This window comes from Curcuma longa, chromosome 15 (assembly GCF_044706935.1).
Source record: "Curcuma longa cultivar G26 ecotype Majalengka, Jawa Barat chromosome 15, ITB_CL_G26_1.1, whole genome shotgun sequence".
NCBI lineage: Eukaryota > Viridiplantae > Streptophyta > Magnoliopsida > Zingiberales > Zingiberaceae > Curcuma > Curcuma longa.
In genome coordinates this window covers 11,197,999-11,216,960 of record NC_133875.1, presented here as the reverse complement: position 1 = coordinate 11,216,960, position 18,962 = coordinate 11,197,999, and the positions used below count along the sequence as shown (strand labels likewise).

The window sequence follows — 18,962 nt, the reverse complement described above, 5'->3', positions numbered from 1 at the left end:
CACACACATAGCTTTTATTTTCTTCTTGGATATTTTCTTGATGCCGAGGTTTGACTTTAGGTTTGAAATTTTATCTTCGAAATTAACATTCTGTTGATAAGTCCAATGGTCCATCACTATTGCGTAGTTGATCTTGATAGCCATTGATCACATATATCAGCTTTAACATAATTTGCTTTGTTACCGTTAAGTATCAGTCGAACAGTCTTATATATCAATCAACTAGTGGCCCAATACTTGATTGTTCTCTTAGATAGAAGCATTTTCTTTGTTTGCCAATTGGTTTGAATTGACTATCTAGTTGACTCAATCATGGTTTAAAATTTCGTTCCGTGTCGGATGAAACAGGCGAAATTTGTTGTTTTGCTCGCAGCTCGACACCGACACTACGGGCTCCATGATTCTATTTTTTTTTTAATTATTTTATTTTATTTTTATAATTGTTATTTTTTAAATATTTAGATTAAATTTTTTTATTTTAATCAATATGTTTTATATTTAAAAAATATCGAAATCATATCGGTATGACACGATATGATATCAAAATCGTATCGTTCCGGTCCTAAATTGAAACTCCGATATGACTTGAGATTTTAAACCATGGACTCAACCATCAATCGACTGGTCCAAACCACAAACCTTGAATTTGGAGTTTTGTAGTTTTCTAGTCGATTGGTTATCGGTATTAGTCGACTAATCCTCTTTTAGTTGCTGAGGTTGAGTTTGTACCTAGATCTAATCCTTTTGACCCAATGTTACAATTTCACTAGTCTCTTTGAGTTTACCTTTTTGCCAAGAAGCTCCGTAAGCCTCTGGGACTTCACCATGCCTAGAGGCACCTTGTGTCTAAGTCTTAGTTTGACTAGCATTTGATCTTCTTAACTTGCTGTGACTTCCACATGCCAAGTAACCTACATGGACTTTCATTTGTTGCACTTGCAACATATGCCAATTTTGTTACCCTTGCACACTTGATATACACATGAGATAAAATATCACCTTAATTTAACCCAAAGTACATGCTTAGGGTATAATGAACCAATAACTGCTTCAACATCATGAGAGAGAGGAGAGGGTGGGTGGGGGGTGACTACTTTCACATATCATGAGAGAGGATCATGTGGGAGGTGGTTGCTTCGCCATTGCGCGAGAAAGGAGAGAGATCAAATGGGAGGGTGGGAGAGAGAGAAGGGAGAGAAAAAAGAAAAAAATTAGAATCCATCCCAAACTTCTCTAATTGAATTAGAAAACATGATTAAACCTGGTTTGAATCAAAATAAATTTTGTTAAATCTCAAACTAATAAAAAATGAATCAAAATTGGACCCAATTTGAACTCGATCCAAATCACAAACGTAACTCGAAAGACTCAAACATGCCCCAATTAAACTTTGATTGGATTTTCAAAAGCCTAACAATTAGTTTAGTTCAGCTTAAATAACCACAAAATTTAAAATTAATAGCAATGAAATATTTAATCGATTGAAATTAATAGCTACACCCTATTTTCTCATTGAGTAAAGGCTATGAAATAAGTCAGATTGATTTTTTGATAAAAACAACAAAAGTACTATGTGAAATCCAAGGATTGAAATCTCGTGCCGTATCGGGCGATACGTACGAAAAATATCGTTCCGCCGAGGCACTGGCATCGACATAGTGCCGGCACAGAAATTTCGGTCGGAGAATGCCTCCGGAGGCGTCGCCCGAGCTCGGCGATGCCTCCGGAGGCCTCGGCGACGCTCCGCGTGGGCCGCGAGCAACAATCGCACGGTGTGATTTTTCCTTTTTTTTTTTGTTTTTAAAACTTAGAGTTTAATTAGGTTTTAATAATCAATTCCTAGCTATAGTTCAAAGTTATAGTTTGGGTAATTTAAATAGGCTTTATTAAAACCTATAAAATTATCAAAAAAATTTTATTTTTAAATATTTAGATTAAATTTTTTATTTTAATTAATATATTTTATATTTTAAAAATATCGGAACTATACCGGCATGGTACGATACGGTACCGAAACTGTATCGTTCCGGTCCGAGACCGAAACTCCGGCACGGCTCGATATTTTAAACCTTGGTGAAATCTTCAAATTTTCCTCTTCCTCTATTCCTTATCCTATAGCTTAGGTACAACAGTTGGATCGATAAAGAATCTTTTCTTCTTTATGAATTGATATTTTTACACACCCAAAATTGTGCTCTGATTGGATTTCCCAAATAACCTATAAAATTTAAAATTAATAGCAAGGAAACCCTAAATTCAAGCAATATTTTTATTGAAGGAAAAATTGTGTGGCTAATGGTTCAACATTAAATAAAAAGCAAATATAATTGGATATTCTTTGTTCTACTAGACGTTCATTTTTGGTGTTTTATTAGGTTCATATTAGAATCAAACTTTTTTCTGTATTTTTATTGATGTCCCCAACTATAGAGTATGCTAAATGAAATAAGTGTTATGTTTCTAACACAAAGATTAATTATTTTAAAATGAATGTAAATTGCACAACTTTTGCTTGGGAACATTTTTTTTTTGTATTGTAAAGCTATTTATATTTTTGATAGTTGACTTCAGGGCTTCAGTTTATTGGTCTCTTTTTTTTAATATATTACAAAGACTTCCTTCAATTTAGCTTTATTTTGATATTAAAAATGATGTAGAAAAGTTGATTAAATATTATTCTTTGCATCTTGTCAAATGACAACGACGACTAGTATAGTAGGCTACAATATTTAAACGAGTTCGATAAAGCAATTAACAATATGTTTTTTTTCCTTCTGAATTTTAAAAAGGAAAATTAATTTTTTTTTCACTTTTGGATGGATATAATGTAAACACTTATGGTATTTGATGTGGTAACTTTATAAGCAAGGTGGTTGAATTTTTCTGTAATAAATTGTAGCATAATGCTCTCAAATATGAATGGAAAAACATTTTTTAATATACTTATATTTGAAATTAAATAAGTATCGAAATTGTATTGACATGGTATGATATATAATACCAAAATTATATCATTTGTGTTGGCACAACTCGAGATTTTGAACTTGAGTCATCCTTGACCATGAGATTATTAAGAAAGCTAATGAAACGCCTAACATGAAAAGTGGAGTAAGCTAAATGGTGCAGATGTTTGTTTAATGACTGAACTAGGGAATGGACATCGAAAGCATTTGCCTATTTGATTGCATTCACAACTAAGACTTAGTAGACTCGATGAAGTAAGAACTATTTTCTTTAAATTTTATAGGCTAGAATGCCTCAGGCTCATATTTGTATAAGGGAAGAGTTAACCACTAGAATTGATGAATGTGTAGCCTCTATCAATCGGTACAATCTTTGAGACTCGTGTTCTTATCAATTACCTTTTTTTTCCAATTCAACAATTGTGAATGGAAGGAAAGTAAAAAATAATGGTTATTGAACAGATTGGTAACAATTAGAAGTGAGATGGATTAGAGTAATCTGACTAATGCTTTTCATGGATGAGTGATTTATCTCTAGAACATTGGTAGAATAAGATCTTGATGTAAGGCTAAATATGAGAGAAATTTTGCCAAATATATGGTTATTAGCTCCTGAATTGAGAATCTAGGTTTATGACCTAGAGGCATGTGTCAAAGAAGCAGTAGAAGTATCTCCATAACTAAGGATGTCACGGAATGCGATGGTGCAGTTTAGGAGGATTACCACTGAAGTAGACATTTATACTCCTTAACGTGTGTATAACAAATGTGTCTTGTACTGGCAGACTTACTACCCATCTTGAGGGGTTGTAGGATAGAAGTGCTACACAATTGTTGAGGAAATTGTCATTTTAACTATTGATGGATTTATTGCCTTACAGGAGAAAAATCACTACAGTAAGGGGTTAGTTCCAAGTTCTCACCGGAAGAGGCTGATGTAGATGCAAAAAAGGTGAACTCTGTGGTGACAAGAGATCACTACAGAAGGGATGAACTGCGGGCAAAGGAGACAACAGTAGAAGGTGAAGGATGAAATGTGGTCAGCACTGCCTTCAGGGATGGTGAATTGGTAGTGGCTACCAACTCCATACTCGATTGTGTTTGTGAAATGTTAATCAATTAGGTGTTGAGATTGGATGCCCAGATATGTTTACTTGGGACAAAGATAATGTGTGTTCTCTTCTGGTGAATTCATATGCTTAGCGATGTGCAAATCTGTGAAGCTACTCATCAACTGCTTTTGTTGAGCTGTTTGATCTGTGCACTTCACAGGGAACTTGGTTGGAGGAGACCCTGGTTGATTGTTGGATAACACCTAGAATTGCACCATGGGAAGGTTTTCAAAAAATTGAGGAAGGTTGTGTTATGGTGTGATGTCTATGTTACTGGTCGAGAACCTTGTTCCCTAGGTATCACATGAGTTGGTGTGGCAAAGCGTAGATCCGAGGGAGGCACAAGTCAAGAATATTGGACAACAATGGCAAATGAGTTGTTCACTGATGGCAGTAGCACCACAACAAATTATGGGACAAGGAAAACAATGTTGGAGAAGACCTTGAGTTGCACCAGGGTAAGGTCTTTAATCAATCAAGGAAGGTTGTGCTATGGTATGATGTCTAAGCTACTGGTTGAGAGCCCTTGTTTCTAGGTATTACATGAGCTGATGTGGCAATCCATAAATCTGAGGGAGGCACAAGTCAAACAAATTGGACAACAATGCCAAAGGAGTTGGACCATGAGGAATTACGGGACAAGGAAACAACAATGTTGGTAGATTGCAAAGATGAGCTGGTTAGCATGCACTAGAAAGACATTTTGACTCTGACAACATGTTGATTTGTGGAAAAATTACTAGGGTAATATCATAACTAGGGTTAATCTCCTTACATGGTCTTATATCTCTATGTATTATGTTGCCTTCATTTTACATAAACATTCTAGTAAATAAGTCCCTAGCTGTCCAAAACCAAGTCCCTAACAATTACAATATAAATGCGAAGAAGAGGAGACTGGCTGCTTTAGTTCATAACAGTGGTATAGAATCTTCTATGTTAATTGTCATTGCCTAATTGGAAGTGGAAAGTTCATAAACTTGTTAGACTCATAGATATACTATATGAAGTCAGCATAGTGTATGCAATGAATTTTTGATTGTCAAGTAGTCCACATAAGCCTCCATGATTCATAGGTAGTCCCTTCCGCTGGTCTACCCTATGTTACCATTAAGCTATTACTAGTGCAATAACTTAATTGGGCTTGCGTTGCATACTAATTGGTACTTATCAAATAACATTTCTATGAAAATTCAAGTGATAATCCCATTCAACATGAAATTCATCAGCTTTTCACACTTCTATAGCTAAAATTATGCAGAATGAGTTTTCATTGCACTGATAGTTTGTTCGAATCCTGTAGGATTAAAGAATCAGGCCGAGTAAAACTTTGTATATCTTTATCAATTATTATTTCATATTGCATCAAGTGCTCTTTAAATTTTTCTAGATATGATTGAGGCTTTGAATGTATGTTATTTTATATTTGTGTGTTGATTTTGTTTACCAGTATTTATCCCTTTTTTATGTTGGAAAATTATTGTATGCTTTCTCATTCCAGGTACTTCCGCATGGATCCTCTGCCAGGACGGAAGTAAGTTTCTTTTATATATATATTTATATATTAAACTCTATCATATCACGTCTTGTAATATTTAGTTAGCAATTAAACTTAATTTGTTCTTGGGAATATTTTATTATTGCTAGTTTATACTGTATGTCACTTTTTCACATTTAAATAATGATTTAAATAATATTACTTCTTCAGTGCTCTAGTGCCATCTCAGCCTGGAGAAAAAACTGTTAACTACCCTGCTCGTCCTGTCGATCAGACTGCAGATTTTGAGGGAACAGTTCCTGTCCAACCTTCTCAGCCGGTACCAAAAGTAGATACTGGATTTATGAAAGTTCTATTTTATTGACGGTATCTCTTCATTGATTTCAAGCTTTGTGCATCATATGCCATGCGAAATATGACAAGTTCAGTGCTACAATTTGATAATGACGTACATACATAATTGCCTCTGTTTTGGCTTGCTTTCAAGTTGGTACTAGTGCAAAACATTTATTTATTAATTATTCTCAGCTACCAAGTTGAACTTGGTACTTTGTTTAATTCTAATGCACTACTCTGGCCCACCTACCCAATTTTGACCTAGCTTCTTGTTAGTTCAATTTAAGATGTTTCATGATAATTGAACTTGGAATACCTTATTTAAATAATGAAGTTAATTCAGAGAATTACCACATTTTTTCCTTTTAAATGTTCAATGTTTCTCAGTTATATCACAAGCTGCTATAATTATTCTGATTTGATCATTGTGCATAGGAATTACACAAAATTCTATGATTACTATCGCTGAGAACATAGACAAGGTGTAGTGCGTGATTTGCAATGAAACTGACAATAAAGGTGTTACTTCACTAAGTAATTAACTAGGTAAGTTTCAGGATCTTGTACATCACCATCATCGTCATCAAACTGTCCTACCTAACTGGGAATAGTAGAATTATTATTCCATTCAACTCTATGCAAACCATATATGTAAAAAGTAGTAATACTTAACTAGATATTATTATTACATGGACTAATGTGTTATTTGTTCTCTCTTACCCTTGCACTTTTTCTCTTGATTCAACTCTTTTAATTATATTGGTAATCCTTGAATATCATACTACGTTAATCTATTTTCTTTCATGCTCCCTTACATGATACATGATAAACTTGTATTATCGTGATACGAGATCAAACAATATCACTGAAATCCCCTCTACACTAATGCAATATAGGGAATGGTCCGGATCGTTTCTCTCAAGGAATGTAGTTGATGGATGACAAACTTTAGATCGAATTTATTTGTAAATGGAATGTTTAGGGGTTTGAGATTTTTAAGCTGTAAATGTTAAACGCAATTAATGAAAGAGACCCTAATCTAATCTAATTATGGTCGCAATGAATTAAAAGAAGCACAAAGTGAAACCTAACACCTACTTACATGAAAAAGAAGATTAAGTAAACTATGCTATGAATACAATCCAATTGATGCGATCAAAGAGCAACAATATTATCTAATCTAATCTACTGAATTAATGAAACCAAGCAAATAACAATCAAACATGGATAACAACATAGAAACAAGCTAACATATGAATTGATCAAATCTAAATTGAGTGCAAAATCTAACTGTCAACACGAGCACTTGAAGCTATAACTAATTGAGAATTTAACTACACAATGGCTAAGGAAGGATTTACCAACCAAAACAAAGCTTACAACTCAAACTAGGGCATCCTCTAGCTTGGAATTGGCACTGTGAAGATGATCAGGCACCGATGATGATGGCAAAGATGATACTGTGGTTGGCTAAGGAATGGATGAAGAAGGCATCGCAGGATGTCCAACTGCTTCCGGTGATGAGAAAAACTCCAAACTACGCGAAGGTCAGCTCGGTCGGTGCTTGTGGTGGAAACGCCGAGATGTAGATGGAGAGGTAGGTGGAGCGTCGGTAGTGGTGCGCGATTGAAGTAGGGAATCCCCTAAACTTCTCCGGTGACAGATAATGTTGGATAGACGAGGAAGGAAAATCCCTTTATCTCGATGGATGACAGTGGCTAATCAACATGGTGAAAGGAGTTCGCATGAAATTCAACCACATAACACCTTCCCCACACTTAGAATTTTTCTTGGAAAATCTAACTCATCAAGTTATCAACCAAACTCTCAAGGAAGTAGTGCAAAAACAATTATGATAGAAGACAAAATGAACCATGTGTATTATTCAACTACATTTTAAAAGTACAAGGAATCAAAGAATGAGAAAAAGATTATTCCTTTATCATGTTCACGCATGCAAATGTTAATGTGATTTCAAAAAGAGCAAAGCAAATTCTAGAGTTCAATTGCCATGAGTACATACTCCCACAAAAAGAGAATAAAGAATAGGCATGTGGTAGTCCTCTCTAGGTAATTTGGCAATCAAGCTCAATTAATCAAATTAGATTCCATCACCACACTAACCAATATCATGCAAGTATAGAATTCAATCGTATCCAATGACCTAAAATGTGACGGTCAAACTATTACGATCCTCAAGATTTTACTAAGAAACATTTAGAGATTTGCAAAACAATAACTATGCAAAGTGTAAAGCAATGCACTCAAAGCAAAGTAAAAAAAAAAAAAAAAATCAAAGCAAATCAACAAGTATTAAGGATAAAGAAAATATGAAGTAAAAAGAAGGAAAAGAATGAACTCCCCTTTATCCTTGACAGTTGAAGGCGATTTAAAAGTAAAATCCATATCGCTAATGGGATGGTTCGAGTAGATGAGAGAACTCTCCTCGTGTGGTCAGTGTCATGGTGCACTGCTCCCTCTTTCGTTGTCTCCTCGATGATACTTCTAGGTGGTTGTAGAAGGTTAAGGTGAAGAAGCCACTTTGGAAGCGGAATACTATGATTTGAAGTAATCAGTTCTCCCACCATTTTCTCTTTGAACGTTTTTCCTAGAGGTCGGAGGCGGTTTAGTTGGAGTATCCACTTCAGAAGCCTACAGAGATTGGAAAGTACACATCTCTCATACGCATGCGGGGTAAGAACAAAATAGAACAATGTCGGCCACTATCAAGCATGTATCTAAAAATGAATCACAATCAATAAAATCAATTACTGATACATTTATGAATCACAATCAATAACATCAATAAAGTTCACAAGAGTAACTTTGTAATGTTGAAGGGTACTTGGATGTTCTAGACAAGTGAATGTGGCATGCTCTTGGTCATGTAAGGGCTCTGACTCTGACTTAGGTGGTGGTGCAACCAAAGAAAGTGATTCTTAGGGTTCTGTCTCCGCAACACAAGTCTCTACCTTTCCTCATCAACAATTGCATAATCCGACTTAGTTGACTTCCCACCATCATCAACAACACCTGCATCATCAACAATATTTGCAACAACAATATTATCAGAGTTGAAATCAACTACAAATACATCATCATAACACACAAAATTAGAAGAGTCCTGTAGAGCACTAGAATCAAGCTTAGGGTTGTCACAAGCTCTACAATGCATCTCCCCACTATAGCATTGTGCTTGCCGCTAGGCATCAAATGTTGTAAGTTAATCCAATTGTATCTGCAATTTTTGACTTGACTCAGCAACTTCCTGTTTTGATAAAAAAGTATAAGTTGCTAGTTGTAATGAGAATTACTACTGTTACTCTATCATTTCTTCGATAATCTCCTTAAGCTCGTGTACTGACCAATCTAGTTGACTAGTGGCAAGAACTTCTTTACTGAACTCTTGAAATATCCCCCAGGGAGTTGGCTCGATTTGCTAGACTAGATATGACCAGGTAGACATAGGATCATCTTGAAATCTCTGTGGGCTCTGATATGCTGGATATGACTCAGTAAATTGATTTTGTGCATTCTCATACCTGAAATGTGAATGATCCACCCAATTAGAATTATAAGTATTTGAAAATGACTCATACTTATTTTTCTATTGATTAGGTTGGTAGTATTACTGTTCAGGCTGATAATACTAGGGTTGGTAATATTGAGGCTGCTCAGGAATCAATGGTTGTGCGTTCTCGTACATGTAACTTGGTTGTTCTCCCCAATCAAAACCATAAGTCTTATTAACACTTCCAAATTGCTGAAAATATGTATCCATGTTTGCACACAAAATTTTTCCTATTCTTACACTAAAATACTAAAACAAATGAGATCAAAAGATATAAGAAATATGTAAAATAAAACACATGGATATATGAACGTTTAATCACATGACACAATTTTTTTTCAATTTTTTTATGGACAAACATAAAAAAATAATCTTAAAATTATCAAACGCCGCTAACATTCCTTGGCAATGACGCTAATTTGATAAGCCTATATTATCATGATACAAGATTAAACAATATCACCCAAACCCCCTTTACACTAATACAATATAGGGAATGGCCCGGATCGTTTCACTCAAGGAATGTAGTTGATGCATGACAAACTTTAGATCGAATTTATTTGTAAATGGAATGTTTAGGGGTTTGAGATTTTTAAGCTGTAAATGTTATAGGCAATTAATGAAAGACACCCTAATCTAATCTAATTATGGTCGCAATGAATTAAAGAAGCACAAAGTGAAACCTAACACCTACTTACATGAAAAAGAAGATCAAGTAAACTATGCTATGAATACAATCCAATTGATGCGACCAAAGAGCAACAATATTATCTAATCTAATCTATTGAATTAGAGGAACCAAGCAAATAACAATCAAACATGGATAACAACATAGAAATAAGCTAACATATGAATTGATTAAATCTAAATTGAGTGCAAAATCTAACTGTTAACACGAGTGCCTGAAACTTGAACTAATTGAGAATTTAACTACACAATGGCTAAGGAAGGATTTAATAACCAAAACAAAGCTTACAACTCAAACTAGGGCATCCCTTAGCTCGGAATTGGCATTGCGAAGATGATCAGGCGTCGGTGATGATGGTGAAGATGGTACTGTGGTTGGAGGAGCTGGGGCTGAGGAATGGATGAAGAAGGCATCGCGGGATGTCCAACTACTTTCGGTGATGGGAAAAACTTCAAACTACACAAAGGTTAGCTCGGTGGGTGCTTGCGGTGGAAACAATGTCGGGATGTAGATAGAGAGGTAGGCGTAGTGTCAGTGGTGGCGCGCGATTGAAGTAGGGAATCCCTTAGACTTCTCTAGTGATAGATAATGCTGGATAGACGAGGAAGGAAAATCCCTTTACCTCAATGGATGGCGGTGGCTGAAGCTCCTGTAGGTGACGGATGGTGGAAGAAAATGCCTCGGTGGATTGCGTTGATGTCGGACAGGTGAATGGATGATTGTTGGAGGAAAGGAATCCCCTTGACCTCGTGGTGATCGCCATCGGTGGAGTGGAGATGGCCGATGGTGAAGGATGGATGACGAAGAAGACCTTGATGCTCTGTTTGTGCTCCTTTTATATCCCAATCAAAATCGTGATCCAATTTGCACTATAGCTTCTCAATTTAATCCAAGCCCTCGATCTCATTTGATCTAGGTCTGCATCAATGGTGGAAATGAACTAGATCAGATCCAATGGTTGTGATCACTTCAGATTTGAATCCAAGGCTACAAATCTTGATCAGTGATTGTGATTTGTTGTCTCTTGAGTTGGATGGGTCGGATCTTGAATAATGGCCTAGATTACCCTAGAATTCGAATGAATGGTCCAGATTGCTTCCTCCTCTAACTTGTGCTTTGAACACAATCGGTTTGATTTGACTCGGGTTCGTAGCCACCTTGAATATTTACAAAATCAATTACAAATATTAGAAAATAAATTCACAATTATAACATAAATTTCATCAAGACCTAAAATAATGAATCCACTCATAAAATACAAAATAAATGCATTTTAGACCACATATACTAAAATAAGGACAAAATGGCAATTATCAATACACAATACCTTAATTTATCTATTATTGAACAAGAAAGTAATATTGATCAAAATAACATTAATAAACTAACTAATACGCAATGGAAATAGAAAAAGCCTATAGAGTCTTGTGTGATTGTCTTGTACCTTTAATCTATAAGGAAAATTTTATAACACTCTAATAGGACTTATGATACAATTATGAATCAAAGTTTTGAGTTAAATGTAAAAATGAAAAAAAAGATTTATATAGTTACTAAAAAGGATACAAGAATAATTACGTGTAGCACTAATTTCAGGTATAGAAACACTACTTATCATTAGTATTCTCTCCTCTTCTATTGCTTGTGTTGGTGTTGGTAATGAGTATTGTACGGCGTTGACACTTCAACATGGGACATGATAAATTTAGTTACTTTTTATTATCTTTTTGTAGTTTGTTTCATGAAATTCTAATTTAATTGATTATGCAAATTTTATTTCCAAAAACAAACAAATATAGTTAAAGAAAGTAAACTTTATATGAATTCATCTCAGTATCCATCGAAGTAAGAACTAGTAAGATCATTTTTAACTCAACTATCTAATTAGTATAGCTTTATTAAATGTACAAATTTAAGTGGAAGAGAATTAATTTGACTATGCACGCTTTTGACACATTGAAAAGCATGTCAACTATCAGCACGATATAGCATAATAAAATTTATATTTATTTTACTATCTAATTACTATATTTTTATTATTAGAAGTTGTACTATTTTATAATTTATTGCTCTAAAATTTTAATTCAAATGACTTTAAACTTGCAATAAGCTTATTAATGATGAGGACTATAGGTATTAAAACTTATTTGAATTCATTTCGACATTTTTAACAGTGTGTTGAGTATCAATACAACATGACATCAAAACAACACCATCCAGTCAACTTGTGTCTAAATCTCTTACTGGAATTTTATCTGTTCATATTAATTATTTCATCAATTTTTTTACTAAATTTAAATTTTAATTAATTAGATTTCGTTCTACTTATATTACTTTTAAAGTTTTTCTTCACAATTTGATCTTCAATTTTAATCTAATTATATTTATCAATTAACATAATATCATTTGCAAATAACATGCAATAATAAGATTTATTGATAATTTAATTTATTATTACATATTGTATAAATATAAAAGATAAGAAAAATAAATTAATTTTTTAAAACCCACAACAATAGTTGTTTAGGGGACCTTTGGATTTCTTCGAATAAAAAAATCATATGTAAATCTTTCTTTTCATCATATTATTTCATTTCTTGTCTACTTTAATAAATAACATAAATGGTTGACATGAAATAACTTTCCATGGTTCTATGGTTTTACGATCAATTTAATTCTTCTATAATTAGAGCAACATTGTATATCACCTTTATTCTCATAGATAGATGCTAAAATACTTTCCATCTCTTTTTATGAATCACTTTGAGCCTCAATTTTATTGATCGCTTGAACTCTTCCAACTGGAATATTATCTCGACGTACACTTTTATTCATCGTCATTTTCTTTTAAAACATATTTAACCTCACTTGATCTAATATTACAAATAAATCTATATTTCCTATATTTACCATAATTTTCAATTTTCAAACCAAATTAATTGTAGATTGCCATTAAATAGTTCATAAAAGTAATTTTCCATTTTTCCTTAATTGCATTACCATCAATTAGAATTTTTGTTTTTTCATCTTTTATGGATCAAATACTATTTGAGCATCTAAATTTTCTTTCTTAAGCTATTGTAATTCGATATTTATATGACATATTTAGTTCCTTCACTATCATGGAATTTATTGCATGCCTTAAAGTTTGTGACGCTTTTAACTTTTTTACCTCAATTATAGTTTATTAGTATTTAAATCATCTTCATTTCTATAATTTTGATAATTTATAAGCTTTACTTCTTATAGTCTTTAAACTTTTCTTATATTTCGTACCCCCTACCTTTATACTTTGTAAAATTTGTTGTTGCTATGTTCTTAATTTATTTGCCATTTAGTTCACTTAACATTAATATTAGTAAACTTTTCTTTTAATCATTCTATCTTTGGAAAGTCTTATATTGTTGTCTTTAATGTTTTGCCATTTAATTCATCTCAGAAATAAAATTTCCTTTTTTTACATTTTCTATGACTCATATCTAATGCCAATTAGTCGGTATTGGTTTATTAAGCATTCACCAAGTATTTTCTCACTATTTCTACACATAATTTTATCTACCTTCATAGTAACTAAAAATATCTATCTGACTATGATTGTTGTTACTTTTTAAGCTAATTAAATATTCATTTCTCTTCTAAAGTGTGTACCATCATAAGTTCGTTCGATGCAATAAAAACCAAAATTGTACTACCCCTTTATTTCTTTTTCTCAATGTAAAACCTCTACGCTCCCCTTTATACTTCATATAGATCCCCCCACATGTCCATTTAAATCTCCTATTCTAAGTTTGTCAATTGTTTTGTAGGACACCATGAATAATTTTATCTATTGATCCCCCAAAATTCTTTATGATCTGATCATTCAATCTTACTTGTGGAGCATATTGTTTAATATCTTATTTCCTAAAATAAACTTTAGCACAATAATACTATCTCTAGATATTTTCACTTCGATGACCTTGGCTTTGTAGGACCAGTTTTCTACAATGGAAAGATCAAACGAAGGAGACATGTGGGATATAATACTAATAACATATCTTCATATTTTCTAAAATCAACTTTAGCACAATTATTCTATTTAGATCTTTCAACTTTGATGACCTTGTCTTTATATGGTTGTTTTCCTATGATGGAAGGATCAAAGGAAAAAAGTATGGGAAAAGCTTCCCTTGCAGTAATTCTTGCCATTTCCTTGGGCCGGAATTGGGAGATGGAAGTAAGAGACTAAAGATTCCCCAACTCATTTACATAATGCCTTCACTCATATCTAGCAGAGACATTAGTGTTAACATGCTTGATAAGGAAATCTGGTCAAAATAGAACACAAAAACTTTTTATTTGATAAATCTATTTAATCGAACAACTTTTATAAGTGTTGTAAAACAATCAATTTTAAAAATTTCTTTCATTCGAATCACAAATTAGGAGAATATTTCCCTATCCATTGCCTCCAAAATATATCCTCTAAATTCTTGTTTCCGTAGGTATTTCCTTCCCTTTGGAAATTGACCATTCATTTTACTTTTGAAGTAAACCTAATTCTAATATCTACTTATTTCTCTAGCCTTAACTCTGTACCATTTGTTTTCCCTAAATATTTTTTCCTAATAAATGATATCTACAAATTGGTGTCCTTTCTCGAAAGAGTTCCTATATTCCAAGTTGTTAATCTTATTATGATAGACTAGCTAGCTTACTTACCCCATATTGATCCACAACATTGTGAGAGTACTTTCATATTTTGCATCACATCTAGATGCTATGTGATGGGCCACTTTTTGGGAGCCTGCTTAACTCACCCTTTGGATATTGAGGTAGCTCTTAAATCCACTTATCGGTGACTACTTAGCCTTATGAAGGATGGATTAAGATTTTTGTTTATAGATTAGGACAAATATTAATTTTGTCTGTCAGCCTTTCTCATCCAAACTTTGTTGGTATTGGTGGTTCTTTCATGATTTGTATCTTAGTTGAATACGTGCTTAAATTCTAACATACGAAGTTATGTGTAATTAGTTAGCTAGAGCAAACTCTTTATTTAGATAAACAAATATATGATCAAGAACATTGGTTACATGTTGGATTAAACGGTTTTAGAAGTATATTAATGGGCATGATCATATTGACTTGTGTAATCCATGGTTTAATTTTTTTAACATTTTATTCAATGTCAATCAGTGGCTCTGTGCCTCAAAAGCCAAAACAGATTGCACAGGAAAAAGCCACATGTTAGTCTGTACTAAGTGTGCCACCTCTATTTATTGTTTTGGTAAGAGCAATATAAACTTTGGTTTCGGTCCCAGACAAATGTAAACCCTATGAACACAAGCCATTGGAAATTGAAATTAAGCATTAATGACCTTGTTCCCATCTACTCTTCCCTCTAATTTCCTTTAGCAATCCATTCTGTTTCCATCCATGAACAACTTTATCCTTATGAACATAAATCATTTAAAATTGAAATTAAGTATTAATGACCTTATTCCCATCAACTCTTCCTTCTATTTTTTTTGTATGATACAATTATTATATAGCAATCTCTATTCTGTTTCCATCAACAAACAACTTTATTCTTTTTTTTCTTTGATGAACATTTAGTATATTTAATTTGAATAAATTAACTTATATTTTAAAATAATTTTAAATATTTAAATTTTGATTCATTAAATTTTCACATTGTCATTTATTTTTTTATTTGATTTTATTCCTTTATAAATGTTTATATTATTTTACTAGGAGCAGCTTTATTCTATTTATTTAATAAGCAATCACATAATTGGTTAAAACTTAGAAAATAAGTGTATCAAAACATTTTGAAAATATTTAAGTTTTGATTCATTAAATTTTATTTTATTATTTTTTATTTGATTTAATTCCTCTATAAATTTTTGTATTAATTGTCTAGTAACAACTTTATTATATTTCTTAATAAGAAATCACATAATTTGTACAAAATTAATTTCTATAAAATGTGTATCAGAATATCTAATTACATTTTTTTTTTCACCTTCCTAAACTATTTATCAACCATTGATTAACCTCTCAAATATTTCCTTTCTTCATGAAAGAATATATGTTTTTTCATCGGTTCTTCCATTAATTAGCTATGTTGATAAATGTAATCTTCATCACTCTTTTAGTTTGTCAAACTAATTCCTTTTATAATCTTTCCATAATCTCATGAGTTATGAATCTCATAATTATTAAATCTTGCACTATTCCCTTTGAAATTAATTTTATGATACATATTTTGTACTCATGCTTGTTCCAATTCTAGTTCGTCTAGTCAAACTTCCAGTTGACTTCAGCTAACGTCTATAAATAAACACATGGATTAACCAATTCAAATATCAAATTTCCTAGGAGTAATATTTTATCATGGGGATGGGAAATTCTAGTGTTGATCCTACTCAGTGTTGCAAGTGTTGATACTCCTATCCAATGCAAGACACTCGCTCTAGTATTAATAGACACTATTACTAAAACATTAGTAAAAATTTTCTAATCAAATTAAACTAAATTGAAGTGTTTATTTTACTTTTTGGTTTATAGAATTTTAGAGTTGTATGAAACTGTTATATTCTTGTTTTACCTTTGTTGGTTCCATATCACTATCAAAGTTTTAAATTGTTCTCTGTAGTTTTGTATCTTCTTCATGTATAAACTATTCTTGCAGTTATTCCTTGATATGTGGACCGTGCTGTGGATCTATAGCCAGATATCAATTGTCTTAAAAAAATTCCAACCAAGTAAATATTCATGTAGTTTACTTTGGTAAAATATTTTAATGTTTCTTTTTCAGGTGTCTTCTGCAAATGCTGCTTCCGGAAATGTTGCTGCATCTGTTGGTCCTTCGAGATCCATGCCTCGGCCAATACATATGGTTGGGATGCAAAGGATGCCAAACACAGGCATGACATCTTTCAACGTTGCATCCCAAGCTGGCATCGCTCCTCCAAATTCTGGTGGTCTTCCTTTGCAAAGGGGTGGAGCTGGTGCTCATGGCCATCAGCAACAGGTAATCTTTAGCAACTTTCCTTTTTTTTCCCCCTCTGATTTGGTTGTTCATATTTGTCTACTAAAAGCAGTTGAGACGAAAAGATCCAGGAATGGGAATGCAGAATCCTAATTATCCTCAACAGAAAAGGCGTTTTTGAGGTAATTACTTATTAGTTTCTAGTATCATAGGATTCCACGGGAACAGGGGGAGTCTTCTCTAGTTTCAAAATTACAAGTAAACTCATGCTAGTTGGATTCCACAGGAGCAGGGGGAGTCTTCTCTAATCTCAAAGTTTTAAGTAAACTCATGCTAGTTCAAACTCTACTTTTGTCATTTGCAAGAAAAATATTCAAGGATTTAGAATTTTGTGGTGTAAATCAGCCTGTGCCTTATGGCGTTCAACCATCTCTTTGATTGTCCCCTATTTTCCACTCGTGAAACGTGTTGATCAAGTATTTGCACTGAGGGATGATCTCATCCAAGTGTCCAGTCTGTTTAGGCTGGTATCCTTTTCCATAAGGCGAGTGGGATTATGCGGCTGCACTTTACCAATGTGCAAAAGCGACCTTAGTTGGATCGTCCAACAAAGGCAGTGGGACCCCATATGAGGATTATGGCTTTGGGTAGGGGAGAGTTTTACGATGACTCATGCAAGTATCTGCTTCATTTGGGCTTGGTAGGCTTGGTTTACCAGAGTAGAAAAATAGGAGACGGAAGGTGAGAATTAAAGCAATACAAGATGCATGTAAATGATTTAGTTTTTAGTTGGACCGCTCCTTGACCAGAATGCAGTTGTCAATTCAATACTCAATTCTTTAATGATGTAGTGCCGGAACATGAGCCCATTACATGCTTAATTCTCACGGAATTGTTCTCCTTTTCTATTTCCCCCCTTCAAAAAACGTCCTAGGACTGAAAAAAACAGCATTGCTGCCTTATTATTTGCTACACTGTTGTCGACTATTTTCTATTGAAGCTTTTCGTTTTGAATATTGATAAATGCAGATTTTTAAATCTGAAGATTTCTTAAGGTAAGAATTGACTGCAGCATCATTACAGAAGAATTAACGGAAGAAAGAAGCTGTTTCTATGATTTCTGAACCAATATCATCATCGAACAATGAAAAAGATTGCAAAAAAAGAAACCATTATGTACACTGGCTTTCTCAAGGAACAGCACTGTGACAGAATAGTAAAATCGTTTAATCAACTTTAATTTGTTCTGGGATAATTTCCTACTGGAATAAGCATTTTCTCATGTCCAGCCAGATTCATACTTCTTCCTGTAACATTGTGTTGGAATTTTATGATCGAACCATTATAGTATCTATGTGCGAAAGTTTAGGAATATTTTGATTGAGAATTAATAATTTAAATAATTTGATAATTATATTTTATTGAAAATTTTATCCCACAAAGATTTATAAGGAGTTACTTGTACTACCGAAACGTTCTAATAAAGAACATTTAACTCCACATGCAAAGATACGCAGCTCGTCCACTTTGCTCAGTATCCACTATGAACTTGCCATTGGGCGAAGATTCCCAGTGAACCGACTTTGACTTAATATTTGATCGGCTACCTAAATTGCTAAACTTTCTGTTAAGATCAGTTCGTGGTAATGCCATCTTAAAGTTCTCAATCGCCATATGCAAATGGATATGTCCAAATTAGTTTATTTCGCACCTCAAGATGATGATGATCCTAAAAACGCTTCTTAAACAGTTACACCACCTCTATTCCACTTTACACAGTCTACTTCAGTACAATCACCAATGCTATTCCTTATGTTT

The 18,962-nt window shown here is 33.3% G+C and overlaps 1 protein-coding gene across 3 annotated transcripts in view; it reads left to right on the top strand.

Moving 5' to 3' along the window:
- The window catches only part of LOC141846146 (cyclin-dependent kinase E-1), a 51,929-nt gene extending 33,357 nt beyond the window's left edge, over positions 1-18,572 (top strand). Inside the window, exons 12-16 of one of the 3 annotated variants that reach the window (XM_074734143.1) lie at positions 5,577-5,609; positions 5,784-5,892; positions 16,971-17,186; positions 17,257-17,326; positions 18,174-18,572. In XM_074734143.1, coding sequence (XP_074590244.1) covers positions 5,577-5,609; positions 5,784-5,892; positions 16,971-17,186; positions 17,257-17,325 — 427 coding nt within the window. In that variant the 3' untranslated portion in view covers position 17,326; positions 18,174-18,572. Of the gene's footprint in view, positions 1-5,576; positions 5,610-5,783; positions 5,902-16,970; positions 17,187-17,256; positions 17,327-18,173 lie in introns of all 3 variants that reach the window. The other 2 variants (XM_074734142.1, XM_074734141.1) reach the window with 2 other exon arrangements.
- The last annotated feature ends 390 nt before the right edge of the window (positions 18,573-18,962 follow it).